The sequence below is a fragment of the Perissodus microlepis genome, chromosome 3 (assembly GCF_051167445.1).
Source record: "Perissodus microlepis isolate ML-2025 ecotype Zambia chromosome 3, ASM5116744v1, whole genome shotgun sequence".
In the NCBI taxonomy this organism is placed as follows: domain Eukaryota; kingdom Metazoa; phylum Chordata; class Actinopteri; order Cichliformes; family Cichlidae; genus Perissodus; species Perissodus microlepis.
This window is the reverse complement of record NC_140463.1, coordinates 44,406,198-44,429,595: the sequence shown is the minus strand read 5'-3', so window position 1 is coordinate 44,429,595 and position 23,398 is coordinate 44,406,198. Positions and strand designations below refer to the sequence as shown.

At 39.6% G+C, this 23,398-nt stretch overlaps 1 protein-coding gene across 7 annotated transcripts in view; it reads right to left on the bottom strand.

Annotated features, from left to right (window-relative positions):
* nrxn2b (neurexin 2b) overlaps positions 1 to 23,398 on the bottom strand; it is a 687,330-nt gene that overhangs the window by 325,986 nt on the left and 337,946 nt on the right. For 6 of the 7 annotated variants that reach the window (XM_084924606.1, XM_084924605.1, XM_084924600.1 and 3 more), the window contains one exon: positions 21,974 to 22,000. The exons of the other annotated variant lie outside the window; for it this stretch is intronic. In XM_084924606.1, coding sequence (XP_084780732.1) covers positions 21,974 to 22,000 — 27 coding nt within the window. The remainder of the gene's footprint in view (positions 1 to 21,973; positions 22,001 to 23,398) is intronic. 7 annotated transcript variants of the gene reach the window in all.

Below are 23,398 nucleotides of genomic sequence, written 5' to 3'. Positions count from 1 at the left end.
TTTTTTTTTTATCTCATCACTCAACCAACCATCCAGGCCAACCTGAGCTACTATCTTGGTTGAGCTCCAAAAGACTAAATCTCCAGGAATCATATCATTTTATGATGCTTGGCAGAATGTGCTGTCTTTAAGTATGGGATACAGAGGTGAATACCAGCCTAAGCTCTGTGATTTGAATTCCCTGGAAGAAAGCACAACCCTGACTAGCTACTGCTCTGGACTTTCGAGGTCATGAGCTTCTGCAAAGCCATGCACAAATTTATGCATTCACATAAACGCACACACTTGCAAGCACTCGTGGGAAAAAGGTAAATCTAACAGCGGACTACAGTCTAATTAAAATAAGCTCAAGAAAGAACCTCACTGCCATTTGTTTCATTCTTGGCTCAGCAGCCCCACTCTGAGGGGGAAAAACAGGAAAATGCTGATTCTGTGTCACTGAACTGACGAAGCCAGAGCAAGGGAGACTCAGAGGGGCTTGTGCAGTCGGGAGCGAATGGAAAATGAGAAGATCGTGGATACCAAATGACTGAAATTGATTTTTCATGCAAAGTGGCATAGAAAACAGAGCCAGGGAAACCAGTGCTGACCAGGGGGAATTGTAATGCTTGGCTTCTCCATGAATTCATGTGGTAAAGAGGGGCATTGAAAAATCTGCTTAGCAAGACAGACAGGTGCTGTAATCATATATATGTGTGTGTGTGTGTGTGTGTGTGTGTGTGTGTGTGTGTGAGTGTAAGACTTGTTTATGTTCATGATTAGCATTTCACTAACAGGTGATAGACCTCAGGCAACCCCCCTTTGTGCACCCATCTGGTAAAGCACATTGTGCGCTCAGCACACTCCAGTGTTCACACTCTTTCACACACACAAGTATGCAAAGAACTGTGAAAGGGAATGTGGAGTTTTAATGTAGGTAAAAAGAATATACATCCTCCTCTTTTAAAATGAACTAAGGGCCATTATTAAGCAGGAGTAGCTACCCATGTTTGCTGCCTCATACCAATCTAAGAGATCTAGGAGAAAAAAAACAATTCCTCTCATATTTACATGAAAATTTCTCTAAATGTTAAAAACAAACAAAAAAAAAGGCCAAATAGTGATAGCAAGCAATGATAACATAGTAAATTTGATAATTAAGCGATAATTCAACGAATAACAGTCCCTGAACAAAGTTGGCTTTTTCAAAAAATTTGAGGAATAAGCGAATATGAATTGGAGGTGAAAATACAAAGCTGGTATGAGTACGACTCAGATTTTGCCCCCAACAAAGCAACAGAGAAGATTTATGAGGACTAGTTAAAGGCTGACAGCCTATAGCTATTTTATACACAGGGGAACTTTACAGAGCTTTGAAATTTTAAAAAGATATTACAACTTGGAGACCGAGGATTTTTTTTAAAGATATGTATAAATGAGGCACTAGGCAAATGAAATTATTAGGGAAGGGTTGGGCAAAGCGGATTATATATTAAATGTCTTCCTATCAATACACAAACAAGAAAGCAAGCATAAAACAATATCAAAGCTTTACAGGGGCCTCCAAGAGTCCTCAAAAGCAAATATCAAACTTATTAAAAATAAATGGGAGCGAGAAGGTGAAACAAGTAAAACAGAAAGGATGAAAAAAGTTAAAATCACAAAAGAAAAGCACCCTTATACACAGCTATGGGTAAAAAAAAAGGGTTTTAGTTACTGACGTACAGAAAAAGCACACAGCAAATTCAAAAGTGTTAAATGTTTTGGTGTTAGTAGTCTTCTTGCAAAAGTAGAGTTACTTTTACTCTAAGTAGAGTCACATTCTTTTAATGTAACTCTGAGGTGTAAAACATTAGTAGTTAAAATCGAGTGTTAAAAATGAGTGTTTCTATGTCAAATCTGGAGGTGTTACAATGGAAACATTAACTCTTGACCTCTTAACTCTGAACTCCTACAGGGGCTATGACACCAATAGAGTAAATTCACAGACTCCGCCCCCAGCACCATAGGCTCCAATCGAAGCTGAAGTGAAGCTGTTTCAGAACATTTTGCTCTACATATTTGAGTTGTTTGCCATGCTTGGTAAGTCATTTTTTCAAAGATTGTTTCAATTATTATTATTAGCTTTTACTTCTGTGGCTCTTTGGAGTTGAGACAAAGCTGTGTGAAAGGCATTAGCCACGTACGTTGCTCGGTGATAGCATAATATTCTGTTTTAGCTAGCTGAAAGGTATTGTTTGCGGGCAAATACCACAGCCTTGAAAAAAAGCTTGCATGTGAATTTTCAGTCAAATTTTTGGTCAAATACACCTAAAACAATGTCTAGAATGTGAAATGTTGGTATAATGGTGCTACTTGAAGCCTGAAAATGATCTCCCATAATAAAAAAACGAGCAAACAGCAGTAGCAGATGTCCTGACTGGGTTCTGCGTTAGCATTTAGATCCCTCCAGAGTTTTGTGCACACGGTTTAGGTAAAAATGAAAAAGGTTGAGGTTTTACATTTAGTTCAGTATTACCTGTTGCCTGTGTCCTTGTCTTTTGGGAAAATACTTTACACAAGTAATGGCTCAAAAAGGATTCCTTTTTTTTACTGTGCTGCAATTGATTACCGGATTATTTGTGACATTAATTAGTGTCAACTAATTTTTATTCAATTTCCACATAGGATATGCTTGTGAAGATGGAATATGGGGGAGAGCAGAAGTGCGTTGAAGTTCCACAAACTGATGAATGAAGGACATGCATATTGTATTGAAGAAATAAGTGATGAGAATGCTGTTATTTGCATTTGCCAGCTCACCTATGCCAGACCTTTTGATAAACAAAATTCTAATGAAAGTGAGAACATGTACACTGTTACATCTTTCAGAAAATGTTTTGAAATTGTGGTGCACAGTTCAGAATAAATGTTTTTCAAAAACCATTGCGTCTTTTTAGTAAATGTTTATTTCCAAAAGAAGTTTCTAGAAGTTCAGAACAGGAAAATTCCCACATTTTAGAATTAATTAGAAGATAACTCTTACGTAGTTAAACTAAAATACTCTTTGAGAGTTAATATATAAACTCTTAACACCTAGTTAGCATTAGTAAGTGTTAAATTATCAACTCCAGACAGATTTGGTGTTTAACACTAAATCAGAGTTAACGTACCAACTCTCCAAAAAGAGTTAAATTAACACTCTCTGGTGTGGACCCATATAGACACTTTAATAGTGTTGAAATCAAATCTGACAGTGTTAATTTGGACATGCTGGATTTGCTGTGCACCAACCCTTCAAAGATACTAGTGCAGGCCTTTCATCTTTGGGTAAGTGTGGGTAAGCTTTGGAACTGTACCCACACTTATCCCACATGGAGCTCAAGTGGGTGTGCCCACACAAGGCCCACAGCAGTTTTGCCCTTTGGGTTCCCTGCGTGGATTTTTATATGCAAGTCTACTTTGAGTAGACCACAGAATACCCATGTGGGAAACACAGCGGTTTTGCCCTTTTAGGACCCTAAGAGGGAATTCTGTGGTTAACCCACTGTGGGTTGCCCATAGTACACGTAGACGGGGCTCCATTGGCCTCTTTGTGAATTAGCCCAGGCGGGCCCAGAAGCACTTTTACCCTGAAAGGCTCCCCATCACATTTTACTTTGGCCGAAATGGGTTTGCCAATAAAAACCCATGCTGGGATTCCAAAGGGCAAAACTGCTGCCCGCCCTGTGTAGGAACACCTACATGGGCCCTGCGTGGGATAACTGAGTTTGCCAGGCCCACACAGCTTACTGATAACCTATCCACTGTGTTCCTGCACAAGCATGTTTGTAACTGTGACTACTGAAGAAAATGAAACTATAGAACATTTTTTTAATACACTGACAGAAATACAAGGCCGAGAGAAGATGATTGATTGAAAACCTGAAGGAAATAAAAGTGAAACTGGATCTTGTTCATAAACTGCAAAAGAACTCAAGAAGCAAAAGACATATTCCATTTTGTATGATCGACTATCTTGGTTGAAAGGATTTGAGTTTTCCTTTGTGTGTGTTTGAGGGCAAGTGACTCTATAGTAGGGATGGGTATCGAAAACCGGTTCTTGTTGAGAACCGGTTCCCACTGTTTCAATTCCTTGGAATTGTTTGCCATTTTTGCAAACGATTCCCTTAGTGATTCCAGTCGCCCCGAATGACGTCACCACGTTGCGAAGCGTCATTTACCTGGCAGGAAACACGGCGCCTAAGCGGCTCAAACGCTCAAAAGTTTGGTTATACTTTACCGGAACGGATGACAACAGGGCGACTTGCAATACTTGAAAAGTAGATATTTCATTTAAGGGAGGAAACACTACGAATATGCAAAAGCATTTGCTCAGAAAACACGCGATGACCTTAAATGAATGTCGTGTTTTTAATTCCGCTCCGGACTCGTGAATCTCAACCCAGCAGCAGCGGTAACGTTTGCACGTCCTCTCCCGTTAATGCGGCAGGTAAATAATCAACTAACAGTGCATATTATGTTAGCGCGATCTGCCTTATTACAAAACCTGCCATTACTGTGCATTTAGGTGACCATGATGAGAGAGAGAGTCTGGCTGGCTCAGATGCTGGCAGTTCTCGCTGCAGTCTACCGGTAGCGTCTCCTTTCAGGCCGGGATAGACGAATGTCACTGAGCAGTGACTAAGTTTGTGGTCAAAGGCTTGCACCCATTTGCCACAGCAGATGCCCCCGATTTTCGGTAAGTGAATGTGTTTAATTGTAGGCAGGGACATTACTGGATATTCTTGTGTAATTGCTACAGAATAATTTATCTTATACTTTGTTATTGCTACAGAAGAATATTTATTTTATTATTTTACATTTACCATTTTTTTTCCTGGGGACCCTGTGACGCCCCATTGAAGAGCCATAGGCTGGATCTCTTAAGATCTCACTGTCGGGTTTGTAAGGCCATGTTACTCCTAAATTTCTATCTTGTTCAAAGAGAAGATATAAAACAAAGTTCTAAGCTAATCGACCTTAGTGTTCTCCTTTTTTAAAAAAAGAATCGATAAGAGAATCGATAAAGAATCGAATCGTTAAACAGAATCGAAAATGGAATCGGAATCGTGAAAATCTTATCAATACCCATCCCTACTCTATAGTGAAGTGGTTTACATGTTCGACTATCGTCAAGCAATTGTCAGGAATGAAGGGTTTAAAAATCTGCCAAGTCACCTATCTGGTTACTTTGACTTGATGAAGTTACTTTTCTTTTCCAATTAATGTTCTGATCCAACTGGTGGCAGTAATGTACCATGTTGCACATGTGTGCCCTGAACAATAGGGGTAGGGGAGTCCACATCTAGTATATAGGTATACTGTGGGTATGCTGCTACTCTCTGCTTAGTGTGGGGAGCCCATACTAAGGGCTGTCCCACTGGGATCCATGTGGACCCAAAGTGCGGGCCACAGATATGCCCTACATATCATGCTGGTACTGGGGCCTCACAGCGGATGTCCATTGCAAGGCATGTGGGTCTGCCTACAGTGCCCGAACACAGGTCACAAGGGGGATGTTTGCAGGTAGGAACAAATTGCTGATGGATTATCTGTAGCCAAATAAACAAACAGAAACTGTTTTGGGGGGGGGGGTTTGTTGTTGTTTTTTGGAATAGCATTTAAATGCATAACTTTACAAAGACCAATTTAATTCAGACCTACTATTTTGTTTTAGTCTCTTATACAAAAACATGAACATCGCTATAACACTGCAGCTGTTAAAACAAACTGGACTAAAATAGAGCACGAGTACAAAAAAGTTATCACTGAAAACTAATTAATTAATTTTAATTAAGCCGAGAGCTTATTAAATAAACAAAAACCAGATGAAGCCCAGTGTTGCTCTTGTAATCACCACCTATTGATCAGCAATGCTTTCCAATTTATTAAGAATAATAAAAAAGAAAAAGGCAAAGCAGACAATATAAAAGTGCAATATAAACCAATAATGCTTTTAGAAATATTTGGTTTAGCCAGTGCAGGAATAGCAATCAATCAGTATACTTGATCAGTTTCACCTTGTGATGTCTCATTCTCTATATAGAGCCATGTGTACAGGTTTGTTGCTAGTGTTAAAAGATTGATTTCCGTGCACCAAAGTAGTTACAGCTGTAACAATGAGAAGCTGGTGGGTGTTTCTTAGGTGTACCGTAGGCAGTGAACTGAGACTACATGGTCTTCTTCCTTCCTACATTTGTGGGAGGTGCGTGTATGAGTATTTGTGAGTGAGAGAGAGGGAGTGAGCAGAAGCGGGTGAGAGCTTACGCTTCCGTTCAACCTTGCAGAGGAGAGCGGTACATGCTGTGCACAATAGCTACATCTCCCACACACAAACATGTTGTCCTGTTTTCATACTGTACAAAAACAGGCCGGCGCTCCTAACTGCATGATTGGGATCTCTGTGTGTAAGCTTGGGTGGATAACCGTTAAAGAGAATGAAAGAAAGTAAGACCAACCCATTTTCAAAGAAGTACTGTTAAAATTTTAATTCAGGCCTTGGGTTATGGCGTTGGCGGTGGTGAGGGGAACGAAGGCAATGAGAGGGCAGAATATGTGTGTGGACAGAAGATGATGACAGGGATGCTGTGTCAGCATTGCTCTTTTTCTGGCCAAGAATGTGGCACAGGAGCGCCGCGGGAGAATTTGATGACACGTTTGTGTGTAGGAAAGTGACCTAAGCGAGGAGGAGGCGATATGTACGCGAATGTTTGTGTCTATCCACCTGTACTTTATATCACAATTATCTGGAAAACATATTGAGCTTTGAGGACTTATTTGTTAGATTTACATATTTTTTATGATGGTTTGAGTGTGCCAATGTGTGCGGTGCATTAGAGTGTTTCGCAGTTTAGTGCCAACCCTGTGTCCCCTCTCTCCTTTGCCATCTGTGCTCCTGGCATGGCTCCTTACTGTCGGTAATGAAGAGGAACCACCCCCACTCCCATCTCCCCTCCCCTCCACCCACCCACCCCTCTCTCTCACTCTTTTGCTTACTTGTCTGGCTCTCTAACAAACCTTTTCCTTTAACTGTGTTGTCTTTACCCTAACATGACTTTACTACCTAGAAATCTCCATACACTCCTAAACTCCCAAACTCGCTGCTTTTGAAACATCCCCCTGAACTGCAGCTCCCCTGAATCTGCTTGACTTGATATTGATTCTTCTTTAAACAGAGCCTCTCAGCATGGTGCCTCTTAAGTTCAAACGTTTGAAAGCCTACTTCCCACTCAAATGAACAAATCCTATAAATACTGCACATCTGTGTTCTAAAACCCACACTCACAGCCTAACATTATATATACTTGCACACAAATAAATGTAATCACACATGAACCATACGCATATATCACATACGATAATATGAAATGCTATGTAATTGGTCTAATATTAGCTATCCCCCAAATCAGTACTGAAGCCAAATTCAATTTTAACAGCAAATGTCAAAGTTGTTTTATATCAGCAAAGCTACAATTAGCATTTAGTGTCCTGTTAAAAACTAAATACAACCCGTGTTTCAGTAGCTTCTCATACTATCTGTAGCAGCAATAATTCCAAGTGATAATTTTCTGCATCTAAGTTTCTTTCTTTCATTGTAGAGAAATCCTGACTCACTATTCTTAACAATGTTGCTTCAGTTCATTGAGGTTTGTGGGCATTCATTCATGCACAGCTCTCTTAAGAGGCCTCCACAGCTTTTCAGGTAGGTTAGGGTCTGAACTTTGGGGAAACTGGAACCCTTTTATTCTATTCTTTTAAACCCAAATCATCACCCCTCCACCAATGTGTTTGACAGTTGTAATGAGGTGTCTGTGCTGTTACTCTGTATTTGCTTTTCACCAGACATGCTGCTACACATTACGACCAAATGTCTGCACTTTGGCCTCGTCTATTCAAAGAACAGAAGTTCAGAAGTCTCGTGGTTTGTTGAGACGCAATGTTAACATGGAAAATGAGGCCTGTAGAGTTCGAGATGTAGCTCTGTTTATTGGAAAGATTTCTGCTTCTTTGGAGATCCTCACACTTGGTGATGATCAGTTAGTCAAGTGCAATTAATCAGCAGCACCTGGTTCCTATTTAACTTCTGAATTCTTAGGTAAGCAGTGTGTACTTTTTCACACAGGACGCTATGAAAACATTTTCCCATGATTGTATTTGACACATTGTTGCTAAAGTTTCCATCCAACTCTGAAAGGAACACTTGGAACTCACATACAGTATCCTGTGATTATTGAAAAGATGTGTATTTAAACTTGTCTTTAACAAATCTTTTTTTTTGTGACTGACCCTGAAACATAACCAAGTTACAGTATTTTTAAGTATTATTCTGCAGAATGAACTGACATTAGGAAAACAACACAACAACTTCAACTGTAAGTGAACTATTGTGTAACTGGTTTATCTACTGTCTCTGCTCGTCTACTCTCTACTTAAAACCAACACTCCCTGGTTCTCCATCACTCCCTTGTTTCTCTGAGAAGCATTTTTAGGGGGAGTAGTTCAGGAGGTCTTGGACGCCATGCATTTCCAAACCACAGGTTCAGTGCACTTTTCCTCATGTTTCCCTCTAATGAGCCCTCCCTTGTGCCAGCAGAGCCTGGAGCAGATGGGATGGTTCAGCATGGCATCACCAGCCGACACAGTGGCATGTCAAACAGGCGGTCATGGGCCTGAGCATGCCAAGCACAGTCATACTCTATCGCCATATGGGAATAATGTGCACTGAGATCATGCTGGATAGGCTGACAGAGTGGGATACATGGCCTGAGTCGCCTGCAAATCAGAACAAATGCCTATGGATGCTTAAGCATATATGTATAAGTCTCAAGGCACAAACAAATGACTGTTGACCAGGCTGAGGTCAAGGCTTCAAACACACTCAGAGTACTAATGTAGACACTCATCTGTTCACACATGCAAAATGCTCTCTACCCCTGCAGACATGTGCTGTGCACTCACAAATTTGCAAACAGACACACACACACGCACAATCCAGTCCATTCATCAAATGGCAATAAAAGACAGACACACAATTCTATACAACGCTCACCAGCCCTGGCAGTTGCTCCCATTTACACACCAATAGAGGCACACACACCACACCCCCTCCCCTCGGTCCTCTGCAGACTGTGATGATGGCTTGTGTTTGGGAGGTTAATGGCTGTTTGCTCCCCACAACCTTCACACTTGATTACTCAAGTCGACTGCTGTCTGGACTGCGGGGGACATCTCCAGGACACCACAGCCCTTCCTGCCACCACTCTCATAAGTATGCCCTGTTCATTAGAAATGTTAATGAAGTTTGAGGACACAGTGTGCAAAGTGCTGGGAAATGATCCTCAGTGTTATTAGACCACAGCATTAGAAATGATTTAGCAGTGCCTTAATAAACATAAAATAAAGGAGGAAAAGTACATCTTGAAAGATGGAGGAGCAGAACAAAAGTGTTCTGCATTATGCAGGTCACATTTTTATCTGTTGCATTTTTAAAAATTCAGTGTGGGTTTTGCAGTGCACTGCATATGATGACCGTCTGATTTCCATTTGAAAGTAAGGAAATGTGCTGTATGGATAATTTGTGAAATTACTATAAAGTGTGGGAAATTACACACCCACTGAAGTATTGCAGTTTTTAGAAAAAGTGCCACAACTTCAAACGCTGCATAAAATATCTCTTCCCCAAAGTAGTTAACTTGGCAGTATTAAAGCAAACAGACCTTTTAGTCTTTACTTAGAGAGACTCCAGTGTTGACACTCGTCCCAAAGTGTTCCAAGTGCAGGTAAGAGGCAAATTCACTACAAAAAAACATAAAATCTATATATATGGTCATTATCCAGTGACCTTTTTTTCTCCAAGTAGTCACAGTAGCAATGCTTTGTTGAAAGCTAAAGTCTCGAACCTATTAGTAATCTGCTAAAACTAACACTTGCTCTTTATTAGTGGCTTGCAGAAATGATATTGTTCTGCAAACTGAATACTTCTGATTACACGTTTCTGTAGCTTTCTTGGTCTGAAAAATATCCAGTTTGTTAAAAAAGAATTTGATGAGCTGACTTGTGAAGTTGAACAGGTGTGCTTGTTTAATTGAAATGAAGAGCAGGCTTGTGGGAAACACATTTTACACTGCTGTTGGTGTAAGATGATTAAAGAGTACATTTGCACACCAAATATATACAGGAGAAATACTGACATAGTCACAGAATTGTAATGAGCAGATATCCAAACAGATAATTTAAGTAATCATATATCTGTCAATAAAACAAGGCACAAGGCAGGTAAAACACTTGGAAATAGCCTTGCAGAGCAAAGATTTGAGTACATAGTTCATGATGTGCTATTTTTTTTATGCACTGCTTGTTTATCTTGCAGTACTGAACACACCAGTCTATGTTCTATTAATTACAGCCACGGGCACATGATTTAAATTATGTCCTGTTTAAATTATCGGTGGATTTGGTTAAAATATATACAATGCATACATAATCATGTAAACCGAACGACTGCAGGCCACAGACATGGGTGATAACTAATTTTGAAAAATCTATTATTTTGCTTTCACAACATCCTGTGACCTTAAAAATAGAAGCAGAGAAGAAAAGTAAAATAATTATGCAAATCTGCATGAAAAAGATAATTTGTGAAATTTCATTTTGCCACTCAGTGTATGATGAGGCCATAAACAACTGAATTATTGTTCAGTGGTTTTAAAATGCTTTCAGTGACATTACATACTTGTTTTTTGCAACAGAATGCAGCACTACTAGATTTGAATCACAAAATCTGCTCCCTGCTATCCACAAATGTCTCATATATGTGGTGAAAATTGAATTTACAGAGGTAAAGACTATGCAAATGACGCCTTATTCGGAGACCCAGGGGTGCCATTTTATGATTCATGACTGGTAACTGTGTTAACTACCTTCATTGACTTTCAGATGCAGAAGTGTCTTGTTTAAAAATGAGCTATGCAATGTCTAAATTGGAAGGAGTATTTTGGCTGAGCCACGATATTATATAGATTATACATGTGAGTTTGGATAGAGAGCCTTATATCCTTCTGCTCTGCAGGCATTGGTGAAGCACCATTTACTAAATGGCTATTATGTACATATAGCAAATGTGGGAATGGAAGCAGAAACAATGTTTCTACTCTGGTGGGATGTGGTGTGCAGGAGGGCCAAGGGTTCTTCAACTGGGGCAAGTGATCCATTTGGACATGATATTGTTTCTGTAAGAGGAAAGGCTCGTAGCAGAAATAGTTACATAAGACTCCAGAAGTTCATATTGTTTCTATGGCAAGAGACAGGGGTTTTATTTTGCTCTTCAGCGTTATCAGGATAAGACCTCTTTTGACGATAATGCCATTTGGCTCCTATCTTAAGATATCATATTTTGTGACTCACAGGAGCGCAGGCCTATCGCTGCAGATCTAATGAAAAGCTGGGTGTATTTTTGTGCATGCGTGTGTGCATTTGTGTCTGCATGCATGCCATCTAAATGGCAGCCATCTGCTAACAGCAAAGATGGCCGTAATGGAAAGATATAAGCAGAAAACAGAGATAAAAATACAAGGAGACATCTATATCGTGATCCTCCTCTTCATTCCCCCCACCCCACCCATTTTTTTTTGTTACAGCTACTGCCTATATTTCTATGTGCCTTTCTCTGATTCAAAACTACATTTCCCAACTCCATAAAGTAACTCGCCCTGTGTGCAGGAGCTCCAAGGACAGAGTCACTTTTTTGTCAGGAACTGTGGAATCGGGAGGAATGTGTTTTGTTGGTGCATGGAAGGAATTGGGGAGTGGTAAGTGGGGGGTCTGGTAGTCAGTTGAGTACATGGTTGCATGCTGACACAACAGCAAAACAGCCCTCCTACAGCCACATCCAAAATATCTCATGCATGGTGCTGCATTACACACACACAAAAAAAGATGAGAGGTGGCTGAGTGTGTGTATAGACTACAAAACTGTGTGTGTGTGTGTGTGTGTGTGTGTGTGTGTGTGTGTGCGGGAGTGCGGGAGTGCGCGTGTGTGTGTGTGTGTGTGTGTGTGTGTGTGTGTGTGTGTGCGGGAGTGCGGGAGTGCGTGTGTGTGTGTTGATGGGGAGGGAGAGAAGAGAAATAAGAAGCAGGGCGGGGAGCAGCAAACAGATTATGTCCCCCAGCCATGATTATCTACGCCTGCCGCTCTGACCCCCCCGTCCCAATTACCAAGATAAGGCAGCCTGTGCCCATGTGTGTGCATGTACAGGAGTGTGTCTACTTTCCTTTCGTTGAAGAAAAATATGTGATGCTTGCTCGTTCATAGGGCATTTGTGTTCACTGGTAGCTATCAGGGACCACACACTTTTTACTTCCCACTGTTCTTGCCCCATTGCAGGAGGGTTGTAGGTGTGGTGCTTTAGAATGATGAAATAGCTTCTCTTGATAGTTTCTAGAATTGCAGATGGACAAGAATACGTGTTTGAGTCAGGAAGATGTTAAGAGGACACCTGATTGATTTCAAAAAGCAGGAAATGAATCATACATGTTTCTTCATCCTCTCTAGAATTTTAGAGCTCCTGCTGGAGCATCAAAGACAGGCAACTCCCATCTTCCCTTTCGTACTGCCATCTGTGCCCTGCCTCTTTGCTTTGCCTTTTCATCCTCATCCTCCTTTGCATGCTTCTTATCAGTGCCTGTCATCTTCTCATTTTTTTTAAACTCCCTCTCTTTACATCTCTCTTCCCCACAGGTCCCGTAGGGGATGATGATTTTTGATTTGAACCGCATTTCCCAACATGCTGGAGTAAGAGGGTCTGATCCCACGGGACAACCATCAGTCCTGTAAGACAGCATGGGTCTCGACAGCTCCAGGTTGGTGCCAGTTCTCTCATTAGAATCTCCGCAATGAGTCAACATGTAGGCTGTCACTAAAGCCTCGTAGCGCTGAAAGGAGGAACAATGACCACCTGGACTACTGTGATGCCACTGAGGGAGCCACAAGACAGCTCAAGACAAAGATCCTGGGGGAGGTGTGGCAGTTTATGGAGCACTATCCGTCTGTAATATCAAATACTGTGTGTGGCAAAGTCAAGAACACTGTTATCTGTAGGCCTACGCACACATTTTTCAGTGGTTCAGCAATGCCTATGGTTTGATAAAATGCATTTTCTTAAACAAATATTCTAACACAATCATTGGCCAGTGTCGATGGCCCATTTCATTTGCAGGATCCCATCAGTTGTGAAAGCTGCTTTTGTTTTCCTGTTACAGTAATTCTGAAATGAAATGAAACTCCTATGTGGATATGAAAAGTATTTTTTTTACTTCATTACTTATCACTAATCCCGACATATGATGTCCAGCTATCTGTAATACAGAAGCACTAAAGAATTAATGAGAATTGCAGTATTGCATACTTTTTTTTTTTTTAATATACAGATATTTATTATAAGCACTACAAAGCACTACAAAATTTAAAGTTTTTGTCAAAATTTTGTGCTTTTTTTAAAGTGCATTTTGAACAGAGCAGGGGATTCTCAATATTGGATTTCTAAACATACTAGTTTTCAAATAAAAATAATATATAATTTCTATTTGCACACCTTAGAAATATTTCAGAATAAAGCAAAAACTACTAGGGTCAATATTAACCCTCTGAAAAACTGAACTTGTGAGCCACAGCACAAACTACTGCTGTGCAATGATGTGCTTTAATGTTTTAATGCTCAAAGATGTAAAATCAAGTTAATTTTCCAATTTCAACTTCAAGAGTTTGAGGTTTCACTTGAGAAAGCATTGTGCCAAAAAAGTTGAAACTTATCACAAAACAAGAGATGAATATGCAAAATTCGCAGAATTTCTAAGTGTCATGAACTGCACTGTAAAAAAAATTGTAATATAAAAGTATTTTACTGTGTATTTTACAGTTTTGTACTGTTCTTCTAGAATATCATTAAATTTACATAAATAGACTGTGATTTACATTTCAAATATAAATTAACGTAAAATCACTGTAAATGTAATAAAACATAATTTTCTTGTTTTTTAAATGTATTTGTCTGTACATATGCATATTTAGATATAATGTAATGCTATGGAAAAATATATAAAATGATTCTTATAAACTTTTTTTTTACATCAAATAATAATTATTATTACTGTTATTTAGGGCGATCGTGGCTCAAGAGTTGGCAGTTCGCCTTGTAATCAGAAGGTTGCCGGTTCGAGCACCGGCTCGGACCCTCTCGGTCGTTGTGTCCTTGGGCAAGACACTTTACCTACCACCTACTGGTGATGGCCAGAGGGGAATTGTAAAGCGCTTTATGAATGCAATCCATTATTATTTAAACCAACTGTTAACTGTATATTGCTGTACATTTAAGTATTATTATTCATATTGCCACATTCATTGACCTTGTTTATAGGTAATTTCATTGTTTAATCACATTAAAATGTTCCTAATTTAATGTTTAAAAGCACTTGAAAAAGGCAAAATCCCATGTAAAATTAGGGCAACAAACTGTATTGTCATTACTGAAAATAACCGTAATTTAATGAGAAAGTTATTTTCTGTTATTTTATGGTATTATTTTGGTGCCCCAGCTGCCAGAATATTACTGTTTTTTTAGGGGTTTTTTTTTTACGGTGTGAAGTGATAATTATTATTAAGAAATTCCAAGAGAACTATGCAGTTGGACCTGGCAGAGGCAGGAAATGAAAGATTTTAAAGACTCTGGAAAGAAAATAAGGGAAAGTTGTTTCTAAAGCCCCCACACCACTGCCAAGACACCAGTGAAAGAATCTTTGAGAGTACAATTCCAGACTTGACTACGTCAATTTCCAGAAGCTCGCAGACTGAAGTATGCCAAGGACAACCTGGAAAAAGCTTTTGCATACTGGAAACACATCATTTGGTCATATGAGATGAAACTAGAGCTTTTTGGCCACAGAGAGGCTGCCTATGTTTGGAGAAAGAAGGGAGAAGCATACAACCCAAAGAATACCACAGTGATATCCACAGTGAGGCACGGTGGTGGGAGTATTATGTTATGATGCTTAGGCATCTGGAATTGGGAATCTCATCAATGTGGAAGGAATCATGAAGAAAGAAGGATGTATGAAGATTTTAAAAGAAAATTTCAAGTAGTCAGCAGCAAAACTTGGTTTGCGTGATTGATTTGTCTTCCAACACAGCAACAAGCTAAAACACAGGCCACGTTTGGTGAAGAAGTACCTCCAGAAGACCAAAACTGAATGTTAGTGACTGGCCTACATAAACATTTAACTTGAGTTCCACTGAAAAAACTTTGGGGTGAACTTAAGGTCCATACCAGAAGACCTACAAATCTGAAAGAGCTTGGGAGATTAGCCAAAATGAATGGGCTGGGATAATTCAGCTGACATATTTCTGTCAGCTGAAATGATTGTGTTGTGAAATGATTTTGTTTCTGTGCGCAAAGTAAAATAAGATATAAATCCAAAATAAAGCAAGGACATTTGGAAAAAGATGTCTTAAAAATTCCTTGCTTTGTTTAAGAGCACTTGGGAAATGGGAAATTTTTATGGGGAGGCCAATCATTCTCTCCTTACCTGTGAAACTGCTGCTACTTTTGTTCACATGTAAAAGTCATAATCCCCTTAAAACAACACTAAAACATACTTTTCTTACTTTGTTCAGCAAAACAATAAAAATGAATGAGAAGGTATGTCGTAGTCCAGACTCCAAAACTCCAACACAACAGTGAGACATCAGTGATGGACAGCAGTGTGTGGAGAACACCTTGTTAGTGCTAAAGATGGCTTAACCGCTTGGCTGCCAAGATGAATCCCCTGAAACCGAAAGGGTCCAATACACACACTGCTGAGGTTTAAGATGTCAATGAGCAAGTCAAGCTTCCCGCATTCCTTTCCAACAACCTCCACAAGCTCTTCAGTGGACCAGGAGGGCAAAAACGGGAATGGAAATGGAAAGCTAGACACTGAATCTGTCTCTCTCTGTTTTCTCAAGTTGCAAATCTGAATTTTTTGAGAGGTTAGATTTGGTGTAGAGAGTGTAGACTTGTGGCATGAGACCAATGAGAACTTTGCCACAAGGTTCTTAAATTCAGAGGAAGCAGCTAGAGAAGGGAAAAGGAGGAGGTAAATAAGAAAAAGCACAGCGAGAATCTTTTTAAATCTTCCACATTCACTTAGTATAAACTGCAGCAACTCTGGTTCTTCACCTTCCAAGTATAAACTTCAGCATTGCCTTTATGTTCTGAATGGGCTGTAGCAACATTAAGTACGTCAGGAAATAAAACGCAGTGACTTTGTGAGTCCATATTTTTGTTTTGTCAAGTATTGCGTGATTTATTGTCAAGGCCATACAGTATATATTACTCATATGTTATCTTGTTATGTATCATTGGCATTTGCAATCATTCATAGCTACTGGCCTTAGCACTATATATAATTACACAGGTTACAATATACCCCGATGTAAATTAGCAGACAGCTGCGTACATATACAATTTATTATGCTGCCATATTTTCACACAAACACATTAGTACATTCCATTGCTGCTCTAGTTAGAAAATGTTCTGATTGCTTATTCCTTTGATGTTTATAAAGGCTTCAAAGAACTTCTTTATTAAGTCATGCCTGTTTAACATTTAAAGAGGCATTTGGTTTGTTTCCATTAAAACAAGCAAAGAGCTAAATGTGAGAAAATATTTTAAAATGAAACAGAGTTGCACAGAGATATTTATGTGTAGTTTTTAACAGGCTGTTTGTGTGTGACACCACACTTTTTTTTTCCTACGCAAATGCTAGGAGGGCTGCATATATTTAATGCATTTGTTTTTTTTGCTGGTGTTCAGCATTTTCACCAATTCCACAGTGACGACTGCTAATTTTATTTAAATGTGTTAACTACTGGAAAAATGCAAGATTCATTTCAGTTGTCCTTTACTGAGCAAGATGACTAATTTTAACACAAGTCTGCTTATATTAAATTATGCACCAATCCCTGAGGGTGCACCAGAGGCATTATGTTAATAAACCTTCTCTCGTTGGCTCATTGCATCACACTTGGCCTGGAGTTTTGGAAGATACAATGAACATTAAATAAAAGAAAAAAGAGCCATCCTCCAATGGAGCATTAAATTGCCTTTAAAAATCAAATCCCAATCCAAGCATCTCCAAAACAAAATTTATTCAGTCTCTCTCTGATACATGCTCCAACTTTCCAAACTGTAGGATGTTGCGAATGCTGACGGCAACTTTTAGTGCCTACTGCAACTCCATCTTTGACATCTACTTGGCTCAGACAAGACATGGTGACTCATGATTTAAGTGAGCGATTGGAAACTCATTCAAATTCAATATTTGTGATTCACTGAGAAAATAAGAGAAAGCCATCTGCTCGGAGGCAAGTGAGACCAAGCAGGGGAGGTAGATAAGAACCCAATCCGCTACAATTTAGACTGAACAAACTACCTATTCAGATTTTCAGTGGTCATGACACCTATATATATATATATATAAAATAATTATATATAATAATGGATTGCATTTATATAGCGCTTTTTGAGACCCTCAAAGCACTTTACAATTCCACTATTCATTCACTCTCACATTCACACACTGGTGGAGGAAAGCTACAGTTGTAGCCACAGCTTCCCTGGGGCAGACTGACAGAAGCGAGGCTGCCATATCGCGCCATCGGCCCCTCTGGCCAACACCAGTAGGCGGTAGGTGAAGTGTCTTGCCCAAGGACACAATGACCAAGACTGTCCGAGCCGGGCTCTTCAACTTTGCTATTTAATTCAGTAGCCAAGGCTGCACATAACACTGATGAAGCACAGAATGTGTTTTAATTCAGGTGTGTGTGGAGGGAGGAATTATTCTTTCATTCCTCCATTGTGGATCACATCCAATTTCGTATTGGACATATTGTACAATCACTCACTTTATTGCAGTGTTTCATTAGAAGTATTTAATTGTGTGGATGTTATAAAGAGAGTGTGGACATAATAAATATCATACTAAGCAATGGTACTGAATGGTAGTCGTACAAACACTTACGACTTTGTGTCGATTGTAATTTACAGTGCTGATAACATTATATAACTCCTCTTGCATTCTTTCATATTATATTCTGCATATATATTCTGCTCCTCACTGAACAAGTGAGTTCAAACAGATAAAAACCAAAGTCAACATGAGTACATTCAACTGAGAAACCAGGACATTTGGAGAAATCAGGTCACGCTGGTAATATAACCTGGATACTGCATGTGCAGCTGATCAGTAAGCAGTTAAAATACTGCTACCACTATCAAAAAATAGTGGTGAAATCTTCCTGGATGCTGCACAAAAATAAGCGAGCACATAGAATTACTATTGGATTCATCAACTGCGCATGTGTCTCATGCTTCTTTATAAGGAAAACATTACATAAAGGTGTGTCATGGCAGAAAGAATGCAAAAGAAAATGTAATGTCCAAGGTCAAAACCATACAAGGTCCATTTCAGTTAAGTATTACCTTGAGAATGACATTTTTTTTTTTTTTTGTGGGGGGGGGGTTGCTTAAAAAAATACGTTGGGCTTGGGCTGTGTTAACAGATGGCAAATGTTATGTTTCCCCAAGACACAAAGTGGGGCTCGAGTGATAAAAGAAAAGGTTTCACATGAGAGTGGACTTATTAACCTTATTTCCAGCTCCATATTACTATTCTTGGATTCTGCTAGAGTGGCTTTGCACGCTACAGTCAGAAGAGATCATTCTTTATCTCATATTGAGCCTTGGTGCGGCACCTCAGTTCAACCATGAGCCATTTTAGTTATTCACCCTTTAAAGCCCTTTAAGCCAGCTGTCTCCTGATTGGCTGCTGAGATTACAATGTTAAGGAAGATCTACTTCACAGCATACAGATCTAAGAGTACAAAAAACAGTGTTCACGACAGCATGTAGGCTGAACTCTCAAGTCTGAGAAATTACTTGTACATGCACTGACCTCACTACCGTATCAGTATGGTGACAGCATGCTAGCAGTGAAATGGGGAAGTGTTTCCCATTAAAATAAATGTCATGTTCGAGAGGATAAAGTGTGCATATTAAGATAAAACTGCAGCTTTTTAACCAACTCTCCATTCTGACCAATATTTCATTGCTAACTCTTCTAAAGCTACTTTTTGATTATTTTGAAATGTTCTTTTGGAAAATGACAAATGTGCATAACTATTGAATGAATTTGTTACAAAGCTTAAAAGGTCCATTTAGTCTTGTGATGATTTCTACAACCTGTATTTTTCAGTCCTGCATAATGAACAGTTATTTGTAATATCTCCTACACACTGGGCGTTTCAGTCTACGCTGAAGTGAGCACTTTCAGATGGATGGGGCAAAGGCTATGGCATTAGCAGACGGAGTTCTCACACCCCACATGCTGGCCATATGTCATGCCAAATCGCATCTCATCTCTCGCTAAGAGAAGGTGCTGCTGGAGGCTGAAAGGCCACCCTCCAAACCGATATCATCAGCCTGACACCCTGACCTGGACAGAGCTGAGGGCTACAGCTATGCTCTGTATCATATCTAGACACATTAAGTCAACTGAGCTAAGAAAACACAAAGCCGATCTTTCAAAACTAGGCAGCCCAAAGTCCAGACATAAAAGCGGGTCAATAACAGTGCAGTCCAATAAATGCATTATTTGTGGGTACTACCAAAGATTTGTGAATATATATCTTAATGTCATAATTAACTGCATGGTGGTGTGGTGGTTAGCACTGTTTCAGTGTCACAGTAAGAAGGTCCTGAGTGGGAATCAAGGCTGGAGCCTTTCTTTGTAGATTTTCCATGTTCTCTCTGTGTCTGTGCAGGTTCTCCCCAGATACTCTTAATCCCACATTCCAAAGACACGAACGGGGATAGAATAATTAGCCACTATAATATGGCTGTGAATGGTTGTCTGTCTCTACTGTATGTGTTAGCCCCATGACGGATGGCCTGTCCAGAGTGTCCAGGAGAGGATACATGAATCTTCGTTATGGTTACAATTTAAAATGAATGCTCAGCCTGCAAAATCTTTGTTCTGCTGGCTACTTTCTTTGTAGACCAACCAGCAGACACTTCGGTAATCCTGATTTTCTTACTAAAATTCAAGGCTTAAGCTTTTGTAGGACTCGGGAGGCGATATCGACCAGGAGATGTCATGGTACTGAATAAATTGTTGTCTGTAGTTCTGCCTGATTTGTTCCCTCACTGCTTTTGCGCTTGCTCTCTCTCTCTCTCTCTTTCTCTCTCTCTCACACACACACAGATACAAACACAGTCCCTCGCTCTCGTCCAGTTACACTTACTGTATATACTGGAAACTCTCACACACACTGTTGTGTGACCGAGAGACATCCTACCCATAAAAAAGGAAATTACTGGACAAGATCAGTCATGCAAAGAAACAAAGAAAGGTTAAATAAAATATTCCCTGCAAAACCACTGAATTCCAAGTCTGCAACAAATTACTGCTTAAGTAGAAAGAATGCGTAAGAAAATCAATATTTAAACTCAACAGCTTCTTTTGAGCTTTAACAATAAAGCATACAGAACCTCCTGAACACAGAACCTCTGATGCCACAGTTTTCAGTACAGAAGTTGTTCAGTTTTAAACAGGTTCACAGTGAAATGTTTGAACGCTATGTTGGAACAAAACGGATGGTTAAAAACGTATGTCAGTCTTTAATCGAGCTAAACAGCGGAGGATTCCTTGTGTTAGTCTGACATCTAGTGGTTAATCCAGGGCATTGTGCTCTTTTAAGCATAATTGAAATGTTTCCTCTTCTGGTGTCTCTTCCACATATTTAGGGACACAATTCGACATACACTAAGGCCACTTCGAAGCCCGATGGAAGCTTATGAGGTTTTTGCATTGTAGTTTTATATGAATAGCTTTTAGGTGCAGTGATGTGAATGATATACTGTAACAACAAATGTGATTAATCTGGCTTCAATAACGAAGTAGAAAATTAATTAATGCCTAATTCTCTAAACATACATGAGGCAGGAAAGAATACAAAAGTGATTTATTAATTGGTACCTTCTCAGCTGTTGTTGTTAGACACAGATCAAAGTCAGGTCCCAACCTTTCCCCCTTCACAAATACTTCATCGAAACTGAGAAACACACCCACAGACATGCAATCATTGTGGCAAACAAGAGGTTTTCTCTACTTTGTCACCACTGCTGGCAGCACTTACCTGTGGGCTAGTTGTTCAATTGTCAGTGACCGTGATAGAAATAACAGTTTGCTATCATTTTGTCAGCATGAGGCAGAAAAACATTAGCTTGCTCGGAAAACAAGCACACACCAGGTGGTGCCATCTCTCAGTGGATAAGCAATTAGCTTTGAAGGGGGGGGGCAAAACTATGGTTTTTTTTCCCCCCCACAAAGAAAACAAGCAACACCTGTGTGTGCAGCCATGTGGAGCCGAAACTCAGCGTCGCATAATAGAAAATAGGGACATCCAACAGGGGAGTGTCAAGTTGCCCTTTTCTGAATGTGTTTGTGGAAAAGGTTGACAGGAAAATGACTAGAATGGGGAATAAGCAGGGGGAAGGCAATGAAATAATTTCATAGCTGAGAGTGGTAGACAAATGAGAAATGTTGTGGGATGGAAAATTCTGATAATTACGCAAGTGAAACATTAATTAAATCTATGTCAGAAAAGGGGAAATTAAAGTGACAAAAGGAAATAAGAAAAACACAGATCAGGTAATTTAAAAAAAAAAGGGACAGACATACAATAGAGGCGGGAGAAAAAAGCTGAATGACGGGAAAAAATTAACAGTTGTGTTTTCAAAACTAAGAAGATATGGGAGACACGGGTAATGAGCGGAGGGAAACAAATCATGTGGACAGAAGAGAGCAGAAAGCGCCACGGCACAGAGTCAGGATGAAAAAGACAGATACATTTTAGTCAGAAAAATGGATAGAACCACTTACTGAGGCTACAGTCTATCCTGATACAATCTGGCGGGAGAGAGAGCGAAATGGTGAGATCAAATAAAAAGAAAAGGAGGAAAAAGGATAGAAAGAAGAGATTGGATAAAAGAGAAAAAAAGACATTTTTACATCCTTCAAGGTACATTCTGCAGACAACCAAACTTTGCTCTGGGGCCACCATCCGGGGACAGGCTCTGAGTCAGGATCACCCTTTCCCTTCATCAATCCCATCAACCTTCCTTCGCCTTGCTCCACCCAATCCTCCCAAAGCACAGTAGAAGGCAGACTTGCAAAATAAGATCTATGTATTACAAATATGAAAATAAACTATACAAAGTGGTCTACTGCTGACACTGAATACCTAATAAGACTACTTTGTGATTATAAGGAAAACTAAAGTAAATTCTGTGCTTGGAGTCACTTGGTTCCTATTAAGCACAATCTCTTAATGGCCTTTTTATCTCTTCCACTGCTTATTGTGATTTTTTTCCCCTCATAATAATAATAATAAAAAAACATCCTTTAGAAAACTAGTTAGAAATGGTCTAAATGTGCTGGTTATTTTCACGCGGTATGAAAAAATGGTTTCAGTACTATCTAACTGATCCATTCTCCTCACACTGTGGACATAAACGCTGCAATACCACCATTACAGCAGACGTCGCACCACGCAACTGTAACGTCAGCTGCCTTTCCTGGTAATTTGAGATTCACTTGCCTTCTACAGCACTTTGGGTTCGATAAACCTGACAGTAACTGACAAGAAAAGGTGATCTGCACATCCCAGCCACCTCATGCCTTGTGCACAGAAACTGAAATAGGCTTGTATATATTTTGTGCTACTTGCTACAAGTGGTGTGAGGAAAATGCCATAAAAAGTGTTTTATCATTTTAAAAGCTGTGTTTAAAAATATGATCTTGTGGCTTAAAGCACAGAAAAGCTCAGTTAAAATCATGCAAAGTGTCCGTAAATGCCCAAGAAACTTAATGTGACTCTTCAGCGTAAACGGACCTTTGACTCGACTCTAAATGGAGCTAGGAATTTCTTTGACAGGAACTAGTACACTCTACCTGTCACACACTGATATGTTATGATCTACGTGTGCATGTGGCAGAGTGGCTGGGTTGTGGTCTCGAGCTGTCAACCGCTACAGAATAGTGGACACAAACAGCCAGGAACCAGTATCACTCTGTAGAGATTTGGAGGTCATACAAACACAATGATATTAAAATGCTTTTATGGGCCACGAGCATCGATTGATGTTTTCCGAATACATTTAATTCAGGACAAAAGCAACATTCATGATTGTAAACAGTGTAAAGCATTTTGTAGAGGAGGTCTAATCATGAATTACTCATTCAATAATCAATAAATACAATATTTATGGCATTAGGTAAAACATGCCAGCCATCATCTGGCCTACA